The sequence below is a fragment of the Tympanuchus pallidicinctus genome, unplaced genomic scaffold (assembly GCF_026119805.1).
Source record: "Tympanuchus pallidicinctus isolate F22 unplaced genomic scaffold, pur_lepc_1.0 scaffold4, whole genome shotgun sequence".
In the NCBI taxonomy this organism is placed as follows: Eukaryota; Metazoa; Chordata; class Aves; order Galliformes; family Phasianidae; genus Tympanuchus; species Tympanuchus pallidicinctus.
The window spans coordinates 23,783,641-23,800,411 of record NW_026294758.1 but is presented as its reverse complement, the minus strand read 5'-3'; the positions used below and the strand labels follow the sequence as shown (position 1 = coordinate 23,800,411).

General features: G+C 38.1%; 1 protein-coding gene across 1 annotated transcript in view; it reads left to right on the top strand.

The window, feature by feature from the left end:
- The window catches only part of CHSY3 (chondroitin sulfate synthase 3), a 137,124-nt gene extending 122,896 nt beyond the window's left edge, over positions 1-14,228 (top strand). Inside the window, exon 3 of the mRNA XM_052700997.1 lies at positions 10,930-14,228. Within this exon, the coding sequence (XP_052556957.1) occupies positions 10,930-12,495 (1,566 nt within the window). The 3' untranslated portion in view covers positions 12,496-14,228. The remainder of the gene's footprint in view (positions 1-10,929) is intronic.
- The last annotated feature ends 2,543 nt before the right edge of the window (positions 14,229-16,771 follow it).

Below are 16,771 nucleotides of genomic sequence, written 5' to 3'. Positions count from 1 at the left end.
TGCGTTCATTGTTACCACAGAAGCTGATTTACAATTTACAACTTACAGTGAAAGTGAAAATGTGATATTTTTGTGATTAACAGATAACATTGTGTAGACTCACAACATATGCTGTTTTTCAGAATTATACCAGAAACAATTTGTACTCAACAATTGACCTTTTGTTTGAGAAAGTTTGAGCAATTACATTATTTCTGTGACAAGTTTGATTTCTTAAGCTTTCAATTTTTTCAGTTCTGATTTTTAATGCAGAGTGTTAAGCAGTGTTCTGTGGCTTGTGGTATATGTGATATGTGGTGCTCAATACTGATGACTTCAAGGGAGCATAAATCCAGCTGAAGAAGATGCGTTTCTGTATCTTGACTGTTGTCTTCCATGGAAACTGTACATCTTATGTTGCTCTGCAAAAGTTGAAAAGTTCTTCCTTAATTGATTCAATTCTAAATCTCCTTACTTTTGAAATACCCAATTCATCAGTTGTAGAAAACATTGAGAAAAATAATACATCAGTTGGAAAAATATAAAACATAAACATAAAATATGAAAGTCAGGTTCAGGACTGCAAACCTCTACTGAACCTACTGAGGTAAATTTCTTTTCTTTATAGGATCATTTTAGATATTTTGCTGTTCCTTTGCATATATTCTTCTGTATTTGAGTGTCAGTGCTGTATGATTTGTCTGCTGATAGGCTAAATTATAAGATTTTATGTCTTTACCATATATTTTTTGTAACATAGGCATTTTCACTGTACAGATTTACTAATCTGGTATAGCAAAGCGTTGGTGAAGTATCCGTATGAGGACAGCTAGCATCATGTGCAAGAAAAGCATCTTGAAGCATCCATCTTATAATGTCTGACCTGTGTTGCAGGAGAACTTGGTTTTTGTTTTTTGTTTTTTTTTTTTTTTTATTTCGAAGCTTTTCCAAAAAGAGATATAAAAAAGTACCTGCTGGTACCTGCTAGTCTTAGCAGAGCAGCACTGTTTTATGAGAGCTTGATCTCACATTTTCTTGATAGAACTTGGCTTAAAGAGAGCAGATTTCAAACCAATGTCTTTGACTGTCACAGAGTTATATCTAGATCTGAATCCGTAACAGGGGCACAAGCCCAGAAGGAGACAAAAGAGAAAGGAATAAAAACTACCCTACCTTTTAATGGCGTGGCCGACCCCGGCCCGTGACTTAATGAGGCATGGCACATTGCGGGCTGTGCGCTCCGGGAGAGGGGGAGAGGGGAAAGCGTTGGAAGATAGCAATGAGTCTTTAAAAAAAAAAAAAAAAAAAAAAAAAAAACCAACGGCAACGATGTGAGGAGGAACTGTAATTTACTAAATCCAACAAAATCCAACAAAATGAGGGAGAAAAGTGTCCAAAATATGAGGTGTTACGCTAGTAGACTGCAGGGGAACCACGTGCTTTTCTCCACGACAAACCGAGAGACAGCGAGAGGGAGAGCAGCTGGTATCGTGCCATGAGCTGCACCTTTCTTCTTTTGCCTCCCAGTCCTCCAGGAATGCCGCTCCTCTCCTCCCTTCCAAGAACCCAAAATACCCAACAAAGGCAGCCCACAGAACAAGAACATTAACTCTTTAACTCCCACTGCTTTACAGCATGTTCTGATGTGGAATATCAATACATTCATTAATGTGGAAAAAAAAAGCGGGGTTGATATTTACCTTTATTTTTTAATCAAAGAAGAGGGCAAACAAAAGAGTTATAAGTAATTAATGCACAGTTCTACTTTTTGCAAGAGTCCAAAAGACTTTTGAGCACTGCATGTTTTTTATTTTTATTTTGAGCACAGTTTGGTTTTTTTTTGTTTGTTTGTTTTGTTTTGTTTTTAGCTAGAAATTTCCCTTTAATTTTGTACCCATGCAAATATATGGCATGGTAGATTTTCTCTTGTTAATCACAGAATCATAGAATCTTTAGAGCTGGAAGGCCATGTAGTCTAACTCGCCTGCAATGAATAGGGACATCCACAGCTAGATCAGGTTGCCCTTGGCCTTATCCAGCCTCACCTTGAAAGTTTAAAGGGACAGGGCATCAACCTCATCACTGCGCAACCTGTTCCAGTGTCTTAGTGGCCTCACTGTAAAAGATATTTTCTTTATATATTATGTTTTTCTTAAGATTTTTTTCTTATATCTACCCTCTTTGCGCTTGAAAACATTTCCCTCTGTTCTGTCACCACAGACCTTTCCGAAGAGTCTGTCCCCTTCTTTCCTGCAGCTCCCCATTAGGTTCTAAAAGGTATCAAGTCAGTATCAAGTCTCCCCAGAGCCTTCTCTTCTCTAGAAAGAATCAGATCACCTACATCTCTCAGTCTGTCCTCGTAGGACAGGTGTTTCATTTCATGGATCATTTCTGTGGCCTTCTCTGGACACACTCCAGCAGGTCTATGTGTCTCCTGTACTGGCGCCTCACCAGTGCAGAGCAGAGGAGCAGAATCATTTCCCTTGACCTTCTGGCCATGCTCCTTTTGATGCAGCCTATCATTGCAGGATAGGATCATGCAGGATATCATTGGCTTTCTGGGCTGCGAGGGCACATGGTTGGCTCATGTACAGCTTGCCTTCCACCAATACCCCCAGCTCTTTTTCAGAAGGGCTGCACTCAATCCTTTCTTTCCCCAGCCTGTGTTGGTAGGAGGGTTGCCTTGACTTCGGTGAAAGACCTTGCATTTGGATTTGTGAGCCTAATGAGGTTCACCTGGGCCCACTGGTCACATCTGTCTAGGTCCCTCTGTATGGCATCCCATCCCTCTGGTGTATCAACTACACTCCACAGCTTGGTGAGAACGCTATTGACCCCATTGACAATGTCATAGATGAAGATATCATCACCTGACACTGAGCCACCGACCACAACTCTCTGTACTCAATGCTGCAGTTGGTTCTTTGTTCATTGAACAGTCCACCCATTAGATCCATATCTCTCCAATTTGGAGAGAAAGATGTTGTGAGGTACCATGTCAAAGGCCGTAGTGAAATTGAGATGAGATAGATTACATCAGTGGCTCTTCCTATGTCAACTGATTCAGTGACACCATCGTAGAAGGCCATTGGGTTGGTTAAGCAGGATTTGCCCTTTGTGAAGCCTCGCTGGTTCTCCCATGTCACCTCTCTAACTTTCATGTGCCTTAGGAGAGCTTCCAGGATGATCTGTTCCATGATAATTCCCAGCACAGAGGTGAGACTGACAGGTCAGTAGTTCCTGGGGTCATCCTTTTTACCCTTTTTGAACATGAGTGTGTGATGTTAACTTTTTTCCAGTCACCAGAGGCTTCACTTAATCTCTTATCTTATGTATTTAATTTAATTTATGTATGTATGTATTTATTATTTATTTAATGTGTTCAGAGACAGTGCAATTCTTATCCTTCATTTTGCAAATTTAAACAAGCCAAATAACATTCATCTCTTCTCACAGAACAATTCACAGTCCTGGCAAATACCATTTGCATTGATTTGGGCCCACATATTTCATGAAGATGTGGATTCAGATTTGACTGTAATTGTCTACTGTGTCTTTCAGAAATATTCTTACTGAAGCAAACACATGATTTCATTTTTCTTTTTGGTGGAGGAAACACTGATGTTTTCCATTCACCTTATCTGCTACCATGCTAGTGTACTCTTTATTTGTCAGTTATTTTCAGTTCAAACAAAAATCAGCATTCCTAGGATATTTGTTCACCTACCTCACATAACCATGAATGTACAATTTTGTGTGCTGTCCTGAATTTTGCCAAGTTCTTTGCTACATCTATTGGATGTTTCCTCTTCCCTCATTATGTCTGTGACTTTGTGTCATGAGCCAAGTTCTGAACTTTCTGCCACTGTCACTGAGTATGGTAGGGCTCCTTATGGGCTACTGTAAATGACTTCCCTCCAAACTAGCAGTTCCCTACTTCCTTGTAACTAGTTGTTGTCTTTCTGTTGCCCATTTACTACTATTTTATAATTTTTTAAAAAGTCTTACTCTTTCAGTCCTGAACTAAGCTGACAGTTCTTCTCATGATACTACACCAAATTACTTGCTGATGTGTACTTTCCCTACCCAGAAATGTATGATCACCCACTGGAAAGCTGCAAGTTGGATTTTATTTCACTACAAATTATTGAGAACATTCTACTGCACATGTAGCTTTCTCTCAAGCTGCACCATTATTGTTATAATGTTTTTTTTTTTCTCTCTTGTCTTTTGATTAAGATACTTAGTATGCTGCTGTTTAGCCAGTTACTATCATCCCAGACTTAGATCTTGTGTAGATTCTTCATGTGGATGAAATGCCTCTTTAAGTCACTGGAAAATATTAAGTCTTCATGTTAAGGAGAACAAAATTCTAAAAAAAAAGCAGCATGACTAAAGATCAGCAATAGTTCCTGTTGATCATGTTTCTAATTTGTTTAAAAGCTAAGTTTAGGTAAAATGTTGGGCAGTTTAGTAGTATTGTAGATTTAAGAATAGCTAGAGTGGCTGGCGGATTAAGTAGCATGTCTTTGCTGTTAAATGGTATCAATTGCTTTTAAACAGTGCTCAAAGAAAAATTATGTTAATTTAAAATCCACTGTTCTCATTCCATTATTTAATATGCAATAGTCTTGCAATAATGTGTGTTGGTTTGGGCTTTCGTGTGTGTGGAGGAAGAAATTTATTTTTTAATTACATCAGTAAGTCATGAAGATTACAATTTCTGAGCTTGCAATGCAAATTACATTGTACTTACGTATTATCTATTGTATTTCTCTGCTGCAAAAATCAAGTGTTGCCTTTATTCTAATTTGGTTCATCTCTTCCTTTTCTTTTCTTTTTTTCTTTTTTTTTTGCCTTTTCCTTTTTGTTCCTGCTTGCATTTCAGAGTTCCATTGGGCATGATTAGATTATCTGTGTTTCTTGCCAACCTTTAATTTCAGCTGACATTAAAAGAGGCAAGCAGCAAGTCTTGCCAACTCTTCTATCAGTTCTGCTACAAGAATAGTTTAGAAGCCAGCATACTCTTCAGGAAAATCACAAAGGCATGCAATATGAAAAATTAAAACGTTGTGCATACCTTTGTTGCACAGAAAATAATTTTTCCATTCACCACTTTCAGTAAGTGATCAGTAAGTGATTGCATTATGTCATGGTTATGTGTTTGCTTGGCCAAATATTCTCTCTCTGCAGTAGCATGTAGAAGAAACCAAGGGAGAGGTAGAAGGGAATAAAGGCATATTATGACTCAGTCTCACCTGATTTGCCATCAGTCTGTAGCACTGAAATGTTCTGGAGAAACTGTACCTTTGTGTTGATCATATAAATGATAGAAATCTCCCATTAGGGTATGTGCTTAGGTTTTGCATGTAAAATTCTAGCATCCACAGCTTGTTCCAGTTAATTCTTGAGTGTGGCAGTCCCCACTGTAAATTCAAGCTGGGAGATGCAGAGATGAAGCACAGCCCTCCCAAAAAGGATTTGAAGACTGGTGGATAGCAAGCTAAATGTGAGCCAGCAATGTGCCACAGCTGGAAGGCCAACCATATGCTGGGCTGCATCAAAAAAAGTGTGGCCAGCAAGGTGAGGGAGGTGATCCTGGTCCTCTAGATTTTGTAATGATATGTCACCCGGAATTCTGTTCCCAGATGTGGAGTCCTCAGTAGAGGAGAGACATGGACCTGTTGGAGTGCATCCAGGGAAGGGCCACAGAAATGATCCAAGGGGTTGAAGACTTCCTTATGAGGACAGGGTGAGAGAGCCGTGTCTCTTCAGCCTGGAGATGAGAAGGATCGTGGGAGATCTGTTAGTGTCCTTCCAGTATCTAAAGGAGGGCTATAAGAAAGGCAGGCTCTTTAGCAGGGTCTGTTGTGATAGGACAAGGGGAAATGGTTTGGAACTAAAAGGTGGGAGATTTAGCTGGGATATAAGAAAAATGTTATTTACAGTAAGAGTAGTAATGCACTAGAACAAGTTGCCCAAAGATGTGGTGGATGCCCCATTCTTGGAGACGCTCAAGGACAGGCTAGACAAGGCTCTGATTGAGATGTAGATGTCCCTGTTGGACTAACTGACCTTCTAAGGTCCATTCCAACTCAGAATGATTCTGTGATTCTGTGAGTCTGTGATCTCTGGTTGATGTCAGTACCTTTCTGGTTTTGAGTCTTTTATGTATCAGAGCTCCTATATGAGAAGAGATTGTGATTATTCCTATCCCCCTCCCTTGTGGGCCTACCTCAGAGCTAGCCTTCTCTAGAATACTCCCTTCCATCCTAGTCATCTAGTAATCTAACAGTACACACGAGTGATTGTCCAGTGTCTTTATCTTCCTAAGCTATCAATTTTATTTGGAACAATAAGGTATTGACAAAGTAACTGCAGATGGTGTTCAAGGTTCAAGTATGCTCTGGACTTACACAGCTTTGCTGTGTAACTGGAAGCACAGTTGTGCTTCCGAATCATTCTGGACTTGTTACTGAATCTCAAAATAGCAGGGACTGGAAGGGACCTCAAAAGATCATTGAGTCCAGCCCCTCTACTAAAGCTGTTTCCCTTTAGCAGTACATAGCAGGTATCTAGATGTGTCATGAATATTTCCAAAGAAGGAAACTCCACAACCTCTCTGAGCAACCTGTTCCAGTGCTTTGTCACCTTCACTTTAAAGAAATTCTTCACATATTTTGTGTGGAACTTCCTATGTTGACTCTGTAGGTCCTGTTTGCTCACTACTGAACAGTGAAGTTACATTAGTACTTAATGGTCTACTGTACAATTGTGTAACATTACAGAGTGCAAACAACTGTCACGCAATCTCCCATCATTCAGGTATAATTAGAATTGCTTTCTTCACATGTAGTTTACATTTTTCTGCACATAATTTAATCTGCTGTTTTATTACCTAACCATTCAGTATCATGACAGCTTTTGAAGGCAGCTTTACATTTATCTAGCTCAATGGTTTTGATTTGAATATTTCCAAGTATCTGAATTGCCTCCTCCTAAGTAATTTCCTTTTCTAGATCACTTACGATAGCACTGATATGTTTACACCTTGCATAGATCCATTCTCTGAGAATAGCCATCTTTCCCTTTGCTTCCTAGGATCAAACACCTTCTTCAGAAATTTCAAGAAGTTAAGATCATGTTGAGGTGATTTAATCTAGAACTTAATAATTTGAGATTTAAGAAGACTTTTTCGTTTCCTACAGTATTGAAAATACGTGGAACTAAGATTTAAAAACAAAACAAAACAAAAAACTTAAAGGAGAAAAGCATTTTGATAATTTTCATAGAAATTTCAGATCTGAAATTCTAAGAGGTCAAAAAAAATGTTATTAAAATTTTTAAATGAAAATATCATAGTGGTGTATTAAAAATAAAAAAGAGAAATTTGGTTCCACTGGATTAATTGAAATCAGCTATTTCAAACAAGTTATTGTTATAACTGCTATGGCTGCACTTTGCAAGGGGAAATAAAGCATCATCTGAAATTTTCAGAAAGTTTATTTCTCTTTTATTTGTTCTCTGCATTAAAGTGGTGTTTGGGAATTATGATTGGCTTTGGGCAAACAGTGCGTAAGAATGCTCAATACCTTTCTTCACAAAGATTTTATACATTCAGTATTATATATGTTCTCAGTTGTTTTCTTGTTATTGAGATAGATTAAAAATATTCAGTAACAACGATGAAAATGGTTTAGTGCAGCTGTATATATGTGCGATAGTGAGTTGATAGCAACTTCTTTTCATTGCTGTTGTTAATCTGTTGTTGATTATCAAAATTAAGTCATTAATATAATGGAGTACATCTCACTGTGATTTCAGTGGAGCATATCTAATAAAGCAAGGCATCTGAAATTTGAATGCAATAAAAATGCACTATTTATGTAAATAGAATATCCCTATTGAATGAATGCTGCTAGTGAATCTGCTGTGACGCTGAGCTTTTAATAAGTCAAGGTAGGGTTATGAAATGTTTGCACAAGGGAAGTGTTTAGTTTTACAGTGACTGTCAACTGCTTAAAGTATTTGTGGTAAAAAACATTTTATTATTATTTCCATTTTAATCTTTTTTAATGTTTAAAGCTCCTTTAAATGAAACTTGCTCTGAAGATTGAGATGCCATAAGATAAATGTGTAACAGTTGTTATGATCAATCTTTCTCAAATACTCTTTTTGTGGAGAAAGAAGAGAAACTTGTGTGATAATGATCAGAGGATATAAAAAAGAGAGGTACATTGAGGATTGTGAAGAAAGATGCGGACAACCATTCAGCAAACAGCCTTTACTTCTTTCTTTTGTTTTCAAAGTTACACATTTTCTTTCTCTCCTAAAAGAAAATTTGAATGTGAAGTTCTGAAAGTGAAAATCACGGATTCAACTTTTCCCATAAATAATATAACCATTGGAATATATTTGTGATTACTAAAATACTTTTACTTCTGGTATCTTATGAAAGCAGGCATAGCTGTTGGGAATTTGTTTCTGAAAGAGGAGTTGCCTTGCAAACCACACAGTAGACAGTTTTAATTAAAATGGAGAAGGAAGAGAGTGGAGCCTGTCACTGGAGAGATGGAAATGTCACCTGATCAGATGTTGTTTTTGCGTGATTAAAAACGTGAATCATAGGGGAAGGAGGGAAAATGACTCTTCCAGAGATAAAGCGTCCTCACTCAGGCCATTCTCAGGAATTTTTCTCTAAAATTCGGTCCTCCATCATATAACCTTTCTGTTCTGTCATTGTCTATCTCTCATCCACAAGGAATCCATGTTTTGATTTCACCAGTGATGCTGGTAACCCTCTCCCAGAGAGTTTGTGTGCCTACATTCCTGAAGGTCTTCACCTGTTCCAGCTTCCCCTGCTGGATCAGAGATTGAGCCAGATGGACAGAGGTCCCTTCCAGCCTCAACCATTCCTAGATTCTGGGATTCTTTAATTCAGTACTTTTAGTATTGTTGCATATTATCTATGACAGCAAGGAAATCGCCACACCATGCCCTTGGTTCAACTCATCAGAAGTAAGAAGAAAAATGCTTCTCTAGACAGGACTAATGCGTTCTGACAGTTTTAGACAGGAATTCTGTGAATGTGAATTGCGTGAATTTTTTTTGTAACTAATATTGTCACTCTGAAATAATATCTGCTAAAGGCAAATTTAAGATTGGTGAATGGATTTTTTCATTATTAGTTTGTTGGGGTTTTTTGTTGTTGTTGTTTTGTTGTTGTTGTTCTTGTTTTTCCTGTCATGATTAGGCCTGGTTTGGCCTGGTTAATAAAACCATGTCATTTCCAGTGTAGCCTAAACATGCTCACCCGAATAATAGTACACAGGGATTTGTGGCCAAAATGGGATGGGGAGAGAGGTTCTATAAATTTGTCATAAGCCTCTGCATTTCTGAATATGACATTGTCTATTTTTTGTACATGCCAATTGTTTTTTTGAATACTTGTTGTAGATTTTAGCTTGGTAAGAGTTACTGTATGCTTATTGCCTTATGCTTATTATTATTTCCTGTAGCAAAGTCTCCATTCTTTAAAGAAATGCAGTAAAATGGTTTACACGTTTTCAATCTGAGACATTGTGTCATTGGATGCCACCTATCTTGATTTCCTCAGTATATTAAAGACAAACTTCAATACTAATCTTAAAATCTGATTATACCTAAACTTACAACACATAATGGAACAAGATTTCCTGTCTCATTAGCACATCTTCCATTTATATTCATTACTGACCAATCTGGTTTTAGATGAAAAAGATCAGATTCTTTATCTACCATTCAGTGGCAATTTCTATTTTCCTGTGGAATTAATAGGTGTTGTGGATCTTACATTTATTCATGGGCTGAATGCTTTACTTCTCCATAATACTTTTAAAGAATGAATGTTCATAACATGAAATATATAGTGAGCCAAGCTTGCTTTTAAGCTGAGTCAGAAGAAGTTTTATGATTTCTTTGTAGTTCAGCTGTTTGGACAGAAGCTTACAAAGACTAGATATTTTAAAATCCTAGACTATATATCTCTTCACTATTTAGTAGACATTACAATCAGTAATTTGTCAGAAGTAAACTTTTCTTGCCACAGAAGTATGTTGGAAATCAGTTAGGATGAGTTATGCTAGCAGAATCAGTAGTTTATTTGATGTACTATTATATGTATCTCTCCTGGCACACAAATTCAAATTATTATGTGTCTGTCCCTTAATTCTTTGCCCCTTGTTGATCCCCAACAGAAAAAAAAAAACGAAAAAAAAGAAAAAAAAGTTGTGTTGAAATGAAGCTAATTAGGTTTTAGATGTATCTGAAGACTTGATGTTTCATGCATAACATCCGTAGTTCAGCCTGCACATGAGAACTAGGAAAAATTACCAATAGACCTCAGTTACAGGTTTGATTAGTGTTGCAGTTAAATCATAGACTCGTAGAATGGCTTAGGTTGTAGGGGGTCTTAAAGGCTATCCATTTTCATCCCCCTGCCATAGGCAGAGCTGCCACCCATCAGATAGGCTGCCCAAGGACCCATCCAGCCTGACCTTGAACATCTCCAGGTGTGTTCCAGAAGCTGGGCATCCCTAGCTTCTCTGGGCAGTCTGTGCCAGTGCCTCACCACAATCTGAGTGAAAAATTTCTTCTTCACATCTAACCTAAATCTCCCCTTTAAAGCCATTCCCTGTTGTCCTATCACTGTCACAATGTAAATGAAGTAAAGATGGTCCCCAAATATCTGCCCTTCTGTTTATTTAGGTTTAGTTACTTACTGTGGCTTGTACTATAACTAAGACCAAAATCAATCAAAACCAGTAGCCTCTTGAATACTTCAAAATTCTGTGCTTAAAGACAGCTGTGATCTGTCAGAATTGCTAATGACCAACGGTACCAATGTAGATCATTCTGTAGGAAGAAGCAGTGTCTGTTAGCTAATGTCTTTCTTTTTCCTCTGTTTTCTAGATGCAGCAATTGTTCCATGAGAACTATGAACACAACCGCATGGGTTATATTCAAGACCTTCACAACAGCAAAATTCACACAGCTATAACACTTCATCCAAACAAAAGGCCAGCCTACCAATATAGGCTGCACAATTACATACTGAGTCGCAAAATTTCCGAACTGCGCTATCGAACCATTCTTCTCCATAGGGAACGTGCCCTCATGAGCAAACTTAGTAACAGCAAAGTAACGAAGGAAGATCAGCAACTGGGAGTGATACCATCTTTCAATAATTTCCAGCCACATGACAGATCTGAAGTCATCGAGTGGGAATTTCTGACAGGAAAATTTCTTTACTCGATGGTAGAGGGCCAACCACCCCGGCAGAGTGTGAGCAGTGTTCTGCGGGCTGCACTAGATGACACTGTGATGCAAGTCATGGAAATGATAAATGAGAACTCTAGGTCTAGAGGAAGACTGATTGATTTCAAGGAAATACAATATGGATACCGCAGGGTGGATCCTATGCATGGGGTGGAGTACATCCTGGATTTACTGCTGTTGTACAAAAGGCACAAAGGAAGGAAAGTTACAGTTCCAGTGAGACGTCATGCTTTCCTTCAGCAACTGTTCAGCAAACCTTTCTTCAGAGAAGCAGAAGAACTAGATGTAAGAAGCCTGCTGGAGGACACCAATGCTGACACACAATCTTTCTCTTTTCTTTCAAATTCTTTAAAGATTTTTTCTTCATCATTCCAAGGCACCAAAGACATTGTGGGACACAGTGACAAGAAAATACATATTCTTGTCCCTCTTATAGGAAGATTTGACATTTTCTCAAGATTTATGGAAAACTTTGAGAAGACTTGTCTGATTCCCAGACAGAATGTAAAGTTGGCAATAATTCTCTTCAGTTCTGAGTTAGGACAGGATTCCAGTAAACACATAGAGCTGTTTAAAGAATATAGCATGAAGTATCCTAAAGCAGATATGACCCTGGTTCCTATGGCAGGAAAGTTTTCCAGAGGTTTAGGTCTTGAAATGGCTTCATCCCAGTTTGACAATGGCACTTTGCTGTTGTTCTGTGACGTTGATCTGATATTCACACCAGACTTCCTACAGAGATGCAGAGAAAACACTATTCAGGGAGAACAGGTTTACTACCCTATCATCTTCAGCCAGTATGATCCAAAAGTAATATATGGAGGCAACCCTCCAGCTGACAGTAGTTTTATTTTCACAAAAAGAACTGGATTTTGGAGGGAGTATGGATTTGGAATTACATGTATTTACAAAAGTGACCTACTTACTGCTGGTGGATTTGATACCTCAATTCAAGGCTGGGGTCTTGAGGATGTAGACCTCTATACTAAAGTGGTAACATCAGGCTTGAAGGCTTTTAGAAGTCAAGAAGTAGGAGTTGTTCATATTTTTCACCCAGTTCATTGTGACCCCAGTTTAGATCCAAAACAATACAAAATGTGCTTAGGATCCAAAGCAAGTACATTTGCTTCAACCATGCAGCTCGCTGAACTCTGGCTAGAGAAATATTTGGGTGTCAGATACAATCGAACTGTCTCCTGACATCCCAACCCATTTGGCCTTTTAAGGGGAGTTTACCTCATTATTTTTTTATTTTGATGTTGTATTTTTAAACTCCCTTCTCTTTGTCTTCCAAAGACTGCTGACCTCAAACCAGATGAGTCTGCTGTTCACTGATGTTTCTTACACCTACTGAACTGATTAGGTGAACTCTTTCAGATTTCTTTTATTTGAAAATCAATCAAACCATGGCAATCACACGATCTCATGGAGCACATCCGTCACAAGAGACTACATCAGAAGAATATTCTTTTTGGCTTTAGGATACAGTATCATCTTTGTTGCATTTTTCAGACTTGATGTGATACAAATATTTAAAGTGAAGGTACCACAAAAGTGCTTTATGCTTCTTCTGGGGATGGAACTTTGTTAGATAAACTTGAGTTTTATAATTTATATGAGGACTTATATGTATAAACACTACTTTTCTTCATCTTTAGAATTTTTAAAGTAAGCGAATAACTATGATTGTACCTTTATTTTTAAAAAGGAAGAAAAACCGAGGAGTTGCTTGCAAATGCAACTGGTACTGGCTACCAAGTTACCTTAAACGTCTCATTAGAGTAACAAACTCCTCGATGTTCTTCACTCTAAGTGTAAATGAACTTTATTTTCACAAGGAAAGGAATTTAATCTAATCCTCATATACATTTTAGGAGATTTCTGAACCAATGTCCTTCATTTGCAGACAAGAAGCTATGACATAGCATGGTCATTTATGGTAAAGTGCAGGCAAACAACATTCTTTTTTTGAAACATGTAAGTTGGTGTTTCTTTTTAGAATGGATCTCTAATATGTAATTTTCTTTTACATTCCTCTCATAAACTGCACTAGATAGAGAGCGTTAGAAGTTAAAGCTGTATCTTTTTTTTATGTTTTCTGTGAATATTGGTACTCAGAAACAATTTGTTGTTAAAATTAAAGTAATTGTAGGATAATTATTTAAGTTTCAAAATTTATAATTGCTGGTCAAAATTCCTTGCCAATATATTTATATTAGTGGAGGTTATAAGACTGTGTTAAAATCTATCTCTCTGGACAGCCTGATGTTGTCGTATTACTGATTTATGGAGTAAAGTATTTAAAATGATATCAACTTAAGAAATAATGGAACCAACTTTTTGTATTTTGAAGAAATGTTTATATGGGGATCTACAAATGTGCATGTGTGTGTGCGGTGTGTGTGTATATGTCCCTCTATATACATACATATATATATATTTATATATGTATATATATATGTATAGAGAATCATAGAGAATCATTTCAAAAGATGTTCCTTTTTTTTTCATTTCAGGCAGTGAATTTGTTATAATTTTTTTTACCACATACTTGCAACATTTCATATTATACTGTGGTAAGAGTTCAAAGACATCCAAGAAGCCATCAACCTTCAGTCAAACTTAAATACATTGGGTACTTCTGATCTCAGTACTCTAGATTTCAATCTGCATTTCAAATTGAATTGGTGTCAAAGGTTTACGGGCTGGTTTGGCATGGTCTTGTGACTAGCGGGGTGGAGGGACACAGGGACCTGCATCCCGCAAAAGATATAAGGGAAAAGGGGAAAAGGAGAGAGAAATGGGCCTAAAAACAAAAGAGCAGCAACAGTCTGAGGAGAAACAAACTATTTTACTAAATAAGATATCAGAATGCAAGATAACACACCATAATACAATATAATAAAATGCAGTAGAAACTAGTAAATCAAATTAAATGATGTTATGATGTGGAATACTGATAACCAAACATCATAAAACCATGACAACTGGAAAAAAAAAAACAACAACAACAACAACAAAACGTAAGCAATTGTTGAAGTTTTCTTATGCTTAAATACATTTTTCATAGTGAGTGGCTTGTTCTGGAGGAAAAAGGCATCCCTGAAGGGGAATCGGTGTACTGGATAATAAAGGGCTGGCCATAGCCTTTTTATATGCCTTTAAGAAGGCCAGGTGCATTGCCTCAGAAAAGCTAGTAATTGTAGTAGATGACAGCAGATAACTCATGCATGTCTGCCCTCCCAGAGGAGAGCTTCTTGCTTATCATTCTTCTGGAAATTCCTAGCCCAGTATCAGTGGCTCAAATGTCTGGAGAAAATAAAATTATTAGAAAATAAAAATATTTGTTTTGAAGGATTTCTTGCAGACTTCTCTTTGAATCTGCATGAGTGCAAAGCTCTTGCTTAGTTTGATTAGAAAGCCAAGAGCAAGGAACAGGAAAGTGAATTCCTGCTGATAAATGTTTGTGATGATTTCGTAGAATCATAGAATCATAGAATGGGTGGAAGAGACCTTAAAAGATCACCTACTTCCAAACCCTCTGCCATGAGCAGTATTACTAGCCACCAGATCAAGCTGCACAGTGCCTCATCTAGCCTGGCCTTGAGCACCTCCATGGAGGGGGCATTCACAGCTTCTCTGGGCAGCCTGTGCCAGAGACTCACTGCCCTCCAAGTAAAAAAATTCTTCCTAAAATCTGATCTGAATCTCCCCTCTTTTAGTTTAAAGCCATTCCCCCTTGTTCTATCACTACTGGACTGTGTAAAAAGTCGGTCCCACTCCTGCTTGTAAACTCCCTTCAAGCACTGGAAGACTGCAATTAGGTGTCCCTGGAGCCTTCTTTTCTTCAGGCTGGACAAGCCCGGCCTTCTCACACCTTCTTCTTAAAAGAGGTGCTCCATCTGTGCATCCTTGTGGCCTCCTCTGGACTCGCTCCAACAGCTCTTCTTCCCTTGTGTGCTGGGGGTCCCAGGCCTGGATGTAGTGCTCCAGATGGAGCCTGACAAGGGCAGTGCAGAGGGGGACAGTCACCTCTCTCTCTCTGCTGTCACCCCTCTGTTGATGCACTCCAGGATACAGTTGGCCTTCAAGGCTGGAGGGGCACACTGCTGGCTCATGTCCAGCTTCCCATCTACTAGTACCTGTAAGGCCTTCTCCACAGGGTTGCTCTTAGGGAGTCTGTATCTGGGATTGCTCTGACTAAAGTGCAACACCCTGCACTTGGCATTGTTGAATCTCATCAGGTTCTCATGTGCCCACTTTTTAAGCCTTGGACTTTTTGAGTCCAGGTCCCTCTGGGTGGTGTCCATCCCTTCCATTGTGTCAGCTGCACTACTCAGCTTTATATCATCACCAAGGGTACATTTGCTGAGGGTACATTTGATCCCCCTACATACTTTCCTATTCAAAGGAAGATTCTTCTCTGAGGCCCTCTGCATGCTTTTGTGTGTTTTGCTCCAAGTTTCCTTACACATTTCATGCACATGAATGAAAACATGAGTGAAAATAATGTAAATAATGATTACGAACTTGTAAGGAAATCATCTGCTGAGGTATAATCCGGTGCTTATTTCAATTTTTTAACTTAGAGGCCAGAAATTATTTGCTCAGTTCGAAGTAAAATAGTAGAATAGAACAAGAAATTAAAGCAATCATTCTCTGGGGATTGATGTATACAGAGGGCTTGCAGGATCAGGTCCAAAGCAAAAAGTTAGTATCCACCAGTATGAATATTTATTTAATGTCTGACTGGTTCATTTGTTTATATGATGAATGACTTTGTTTAAAAAACAAAAAACAAACAAAAAATTATGTTTATTATGAATTATTGCATTGACTTTTAAAATAACTATCCTGAGATAACTTGAGTACTTGTGTTAGTTTGCTTAAGGAATAAATGCTTTATAAAGAGGTCATATTAAAAAAAAAAACAAAACACTAAAGTGTTAGAGTAATATTGTGGATGTATAGATTAAAATTGGAATGTCTCTGCTAACCATTTGCTTTTGTCTAGTCTCAATCACAGTCTCTGTTGTAAAATGAAGTTTCTAACTGTACATTGTCCCTTTGTAAATATGTAATTAATGGATTCACAATCGAGCAAAATGACAAGTCTTTCCAAAACCTCCTTACCCTGAAAATATGTTCCCTGAATCTTAGCAATGCATGGCTTAGACCAATCCTGACATGATTTCCTGTTCACAGTACTTAATTTGAGAGTGTTTGCATCAGAGTATGCTTTTTCTCAGCCTGGAGAAAGGCAGAGATGTTGGGGAATTGCTTTGGAATCTCCGTCTTCTATCCGAGGCACTTCCTGACTGCTACCAGCACTGCTTGAAATGTCTCCTTGGGGCTGCAAGTAGGCAACCCAAATCAGCATAGAAGAGCTGGTTCTGCTGCTGAATTATTTTGGGAAGCAGAAGGACAATTTTTATCAGGGTTTGGGATGAGTGAATGGAGAAAGTTAAACTGAAGT